The following is a 6,047-nucleotide window of genomic DNA, read 5'->3' on the forward strand; positions in this document are numbered from 1 at the left end:
GTCCAGTGGTGTCAGCAAAGCCCAAGGTGCATAATCGTCAACCTCGAATTAACTCATTTGTGGAGGTGGCAGTGGATGGACTCCCCAGTGAGACCAAGAAGACTGGGAAGCGAATTGGGAGCTCGGAGCTTCTCTGGAATGAGATCATCATTTTGTAAGAGAAAGTCCCTTCTCTTTACAGTAATATGGGAGAAAGAGAGAAGGCTCTCCAAGGGGGTTGTGGGAGATCCAGGTTTCCTGTGATGCCTCAAACTCTTCTGCCTTTGGTACCCAAGGTGCCTCTCTTCAGGTGTTTCTACATCATTGAGCTCACAGAGCGTTCATTATTAGCTAGATGGTTACAGGGTCAGCTTTGTGGGGGAAAGGATGTACGTGAGTGTCTTCCTGTTTGAGGTTCCCCCCTCCCTCCAAGATGTCAGCAGTATAGTTTATCTGTTTTCTTCTAAGCTGTAGGAGTGGCCAGTGTACTTGGATGTGATGAATCAAGTATTTGTTTTCCAGGAATGTCACGGCCCAGAGTCATTTAGATTTGAAGGTTTGGAGCTGCCATACTTTGAGAAATGAACTGCTAGGCACCGCCTCTGTCAACCTCTCCAATGTCCTGAAGAACAATGGGGGCAAAAGTACGTATGATGAAGGGGTGGCCGACATGATTCATTTGTGGGTTTGGGGGGAAGAATTCAGAAGGCTTGGATTTCTCTCACACACCATGGAGAGACCTGGAGATGCAGTTTCCTCCAGGACCAGGGGCTGCGGGGACGCTGTCCCCTGTGGATGCTGCCCTTGGAGTTTTAGGAAAGTGAGAGCTCCTCTCTGCCTCCACTATGGGATTCAGCCTCCTTTGTCCTCGGGCTCTAGTGCTGGGATGCAGTGATGTGTCCCCTTGATCCTTTCTCAAGGATGAATGCTTTCCCTCTGCCTCTGACCCTCTTTTCTCAATCCAGGAGACACGTGACATGTTGAATCAAACCATCAAATGCCTCCAGCCCATATCCTTAGTTTGCTGGTCTGAGTCCTTGAATGGAACAGAGAAGCTGCATGTATTTGTGTGTTTGTGTGGAGGGGGAAATGGTATTACAGGTAGTGCCTTGTACTTAGTAGGCACTCAGTAAACGTTTACTGGATATTGGAATGCACTGGAAGCTCTGTCTTAATTATTCAGGGTGCCTCTGCTGCATGGAAATCTAAACCCTAATGTCTATTTATTGCTGCTTGTGGTCAGTGGCATAACCCGTGGCTGTGATATCTGGACCCTCCCTCATAAAGCCTCTATTGAGAGCAGTACCATATGTGGCGAGGGAACGCCATGGAAAGAAAGGCTCCTTTTTCTCTTGATGTCTGCTGTCTAGAAAATATTTTCTGAAAGTGGATTTAGCTTAAGAGGGATGTGGGGGTGGGGAGTGTTGAGTCCCGGGTGAAAGCTGCATGGATTGAAGAGGCTTTTCTTTCTGACAGGCCATTCGAGTGGTATTTGAGGCTCCCCTGGTTTCTCCCTCTCCGCTGGGGACACAGAGATGTGGGGCGCCCACTGCAGTTTCAGGAATTATTTAAAACTAGGAATACGCTTCTATTCTCGTTGTGCAGGGAACTTCCTGATGGTTTATCTTCTGAGCTGGTTTTTATTTTCCCAAACTCTAGCCTGCCTTTTATACTTTGATTCTCAAGGAGGGTTATGTTTATTATGTCCTTTGGAGATACACTTGTGGACATTGTCACGTTAGGGTCAGGAGCTAGTATGAGTGTCCTTTCTTCTTTATTTGTTGTGTCACCATACTTTTGCTTTTGATTATACAAGTCATTATAGCAAAACTGGAAATTACACACAATCACACAGACATACAAAGAAAATAAAATTCTCCTATAAACCACAGCGCTTAGTGATAATTGCTAACATTTTGATATGTATTTTTTTCTGGGCCTTTTTTCCTGTGTGCACATGTAAATATTTAAGACATCCCTGAAACAAAATTGAGACCATACGTAAACATATTATTTTATAACATGCCCTTTTATCTTTAAAATGTATTAGTATATCTTTTTTTATTAAAACATTTTTTTCGGGTTTGTTTTGAAAGAGAAAGAGCGCACGTGTGTGCCACCAGAGGAGGGGCACAGAGAGAGGGAGAGAGTGAATCCCCAGTCTAGGGCTCAAACTCAAGAACCATGAAATCATGACCTGAGCCAAAGTCGGATGCCCAACCAGCTGAGCCACCCAAGCACCACTCTTTGTTTTGTTCTAAAGTTGCTTATTATTATTATTTTTTTGTAATCTCTATACCCAGTGTGGGGCTCAAACCCATGACCACAGGTTCAAGAGTCGCATGCTCTTCTGACTGAGCCAGCCAGGCGCCCTTAATATATCTTTACTTATTTATTTCTAATTGTGATAAAATGCATGTAACGTAAAATTTATCATCTTAACCATTTGTAAGTGGACAGCGTAGTGGCAATTAAGTACATGCACCTTGTTGTGCAGCCATCACTGTCATCCATCTTCAGTTTATTTATTTATTCATAAATGTTTATTTTTGACCTAGACAACACATATGTGTGCATGGGAGGGGAGGGGCAGAGAGAGAGAGAGAGGGAGATAGAAGATCTGAAGCAGGCTCTGTGCTGAGAGTGGAGAGCCTGCCAAGGGGCTTGAACTTAACAAACTGAGATCATGACCGGAGCCAAAGTCAGACCCTTAACTGACTGCACCATCCAGGTGCCCTGTCTTCAAAACTTTAAGCTCCAACTCTGTACCCACTACACAGTTCAATTCTTCTCTTCCCTCCACCCTGCCCCCCATTCGACTTTCTCTGTGCATCTGACTAGCTACCTCATTACAGTATTTGTTCTTTTCTATCTGGCTTATTGTACCAGCATAAGATCCTCAAGGCACCTGTAAGTTTGTAGCATGTTTCAGAATCTCCCTTCTTGTTAGGGCCAGATAATATTCTGTCCTATGTGCATCCACATTTAGTTTATCCACTCACCCATCCAGGGATACTCGGGCTGCTCCCACGTTTGGCCTGTTGTGAACAGTGCTGTTATGAATGCGAGGGTACAAATACCTGTTTAGGTTCCTGCTTTCCGTTCTTTTGGGTCTGTGGCCAAGAAGCAGAATTGTGGGGTCATATGGTAATTCTATGTTTAATTTTTTAAGGCACCACTATACTGTTTTCCATAGCTGCTACACCATAAAATATATTGGTATGGCTTTAGTTATTCTTCCAAAATGTTCTTTTTGATGACTGCCTACTAGTAGTCTCTCAGGTAGTTGCGTGGAAATTTAAGTTTAGACACTGGGGTGGTTTTCAGTGTTGCACAGTCATAAATTATGCTGTGGTAAACATATATTTATATATAAGTCTTGGTGTCCATTGCTGATAGTTTACTTGTGATAAATTACTGAAGATGAGGGTGCCTGGGTGGCTCATTTCGTTGAGTGTCTGACTCTTGATTTCGGCTCACGTCGTGATCCCAGGGTTGGGGGATCAAGCCCCATATTGGACTCTCTGCGCTGAGGGTGGAGTGTGCTTAAGATTCTCTCTTTGTCTCCCTCTGCCCTTCTCCCTGGCTCTCTCTCACTCTATCTCTTAAAAAAAAATTATTGAAGATGGATTTGCAAGGTCTAAACATTTTTCACATATTTGTGACATTTGACACATGTTACAAGATTACTCTCCAGAAAAGTTCTACCAAGTTCTACCAATTTACCGTCCCATCAGCTGTGACCAAGACTGTTAGTTTCTACTGCATCTTGACATTTATTCGCTTATCTATCTATCTATCTATATACACATATATAAGTATATGTATATGTAGGTATTTTTTGCCTGTTTGATAATTAACATTATGCCAGATTTGCTTCGTCTATTTCTCTTTTTTGGTTGTAGTATTTCCAAGTAAATTACAGATGTCCCGGTGTTATATTTTCGATTCTTCAGCATGCCTCTCGTAAAGGATGTTGTCCCAGTGTTTCACTTCACTGTGCTACAGAAATTACCCATTTGTCGCAGATGAGCACATGGACTAGTAGTGTTCCAGGGCTGGGGCTTGCGCTGCTCGCAAGTCCTCAGGCTTCTGGGGGCCAACTCTGCTGTGACGGTGTACGGCAGATGGACGCACGCTTGGCAGGTCACTGGCCACCATTTTCATGCAGGACGCACAATGCCACATCCCTGCGGCTCATCTTCTCATCTTGGTTTTGCCACAGAAGGAGCCAGTGGACTTGGCGTGCCGGCGTATTTCAGTCTTCCTCACCGTTTTCCTGCAGGAGGCACTATCACGGGTCCTGCATTTACCGATGATTCTGACGTTCCTGGTGCGTTTAGCCATGTCTTTGCGAGTTAGGGCTGAGCTCAGGGAGGAAACAGAAAGGGTATCTTTGTCTATGATCACCATACTATTATCACACCTCGCAATGTTGGCATGAATTCCTTATGATCACCTGATACTCAGTTCCGGTTCAGTTTCAACTGTTTATCTCTGTCATTTTCTTCTTCTTTTTTTAAATGTTTTTATTTTATTTTTGAGAGAGAGAGAGAGTGCTACCGGGAGAGGGGCAGAGAGAGAGGGAGACACAGAATACGAAGCAGGCTCTAGGCTCTGAGCTGTCAGCACAGAGCCTGACGTGGGGCTCGAACCCACAGACCGCAAGATTATGACCTGAGCTGAAATCAGGCACCTACCCAACTGAGCCACCCAGGCGCCCCAGTAAGTGTCATTTTCAAGTTGGTTTGTTTGAACCTGAATTCAGACGAGGTCCACTCATTGAATTTGGTTGTTACGTCTCTCAAGTTCCCCTAATTTCACTCTACCTTTATGATGCTGTGATTTATTGAAGAAGATGAGTATTTTTAGAGTGTGTTTATTGCCTTATTGACGTCCTTTGTTCATTTTTATATCAAAGGATGCATTTTTCTCTTTTAGTTTTCAAAGAGTTCTTTGTGTTAAGGCTGTTATTCTTTGTCTTATAATTTGGAAATATTTTTCTAGTTTTTCATTTGTGTCTTAATTTTGTAGTTTATTTTCCTATTTTCCGAAGAGATGTTTTAAACTTGTAGCTGAATCTTTCACCCTTTGTATTTGTAGCCTTTTCCTTTATGAAAGCCTTTCCTCCATTCTGAGATCACGTAAATAGTCACCTTTAGTTTTTACGTGTTCATTGTGATTTTTTTTTCACATTTAATTCTTTAAATAATTTTATTTTTGTGTACAGTGTGAATAGAGATCTAATTTTATTTTATTTATTTTTTTAATATTTTTATTTCTAAAAGAGAGAGAGAGAGAGAGAGAGAGACAGCGTGAGCAGGGGAGGCTCAGAGAGAGAGGGAGATACAGACTCTGAAACAGGCTCCAGGCTCCGAGCTGGCAGTCAGCACAGAGCCCGACGTGGGGCTTGAACCCACGAACCGCGAGATCATGACGTAAGCAAAAGTCGGATGCTTAACCAACTAAGCCACCCAGGCGCCTCTATTTTGTTTTATTTTTTAAAAGATGTTTTTATTTATTTTAGAGAGAGAGAGAGAGCGAGCATGATCAGGGGAGGGTCGGAGAGAGAGGGAGACACAGAATCCAAAGACAGGCTTCAGGCTCTGAGCTGGCTGGCAGCACAGAGCCCGATGCGGGGCTCGAACCCACGAACCGTGAGATCGTGCCCTGAGCTGAAGCCAGATGCTCAACCGCCTGAGCCACCCAGGCGCCCTGTATTTTTCTGAAGTGTTTATTTTTGAGAGAAACAGAGTGGGGGTGGAGAGAGAGAGAGAGGGAGAGGGAGGGGGGGAGAGAGAAAGGGAGAGAGGGAGAGGGAGAATCTCAAGCAGGCTCCACTCTGCTAGCACAGAGCCTGACTTGGGGCTTGAACTCCTGAGATCATGAAATGAGCCGAAACCAGGAGGAGTTGAATGCTCAACTAACTGAACCACCCAGGTGCCCTGGGATTTAATTTAATTTTTCCAACATAGTTAACTGATTGTTTAGCACTGCTTATTGAATACTCTGTCTGTGATTATTACCCCCAATGATTTGAGTTTTTTATCTTCAGCATATATTCAGCA

At 43.7% G+C, this 6,047-nt stretch overlaps 1 protein-coding gene across 1 annotated transcript in view; it reads left to right on the forward strand.

The window, feature by feature from the left end:
* The window catches only part of WWP2 (WW domain containing E3 ubiquitin protein ligase 2), a 135,196-nt gene that overhangs the window by 17,150 nt on the left and 111,999 nt on the right, over positions 1–6,047 (forward strand). The window contains exons 3-4 of the mRNA XM_077755471.1: positions 7–154; positions 502–623. Coding sequence (XP_077611597.1) covers positions 7–154; positions 502–623 — 270 coding nt within the window. The remainder of the gene's footprint in view (positions 1–6; positions 155–501; positions 624–6,047) is intronic.

This window comes from Crocuta crocuta, unplaced genomic scaffold (genome assembly GCF_008692635.1).
Source record: "Crocuta crocuta isolate KB4526 unplaced genomic scaffold, BGI_CrCroc_1.0 scaffold152, whole genome shotgun sequence".
Lineage (NCBI taxonomy): Eukaryota > Metazoa > Chordata > Mammalia > Carnivora > Hyaenidae > Crocuta > Crocuta crocuta.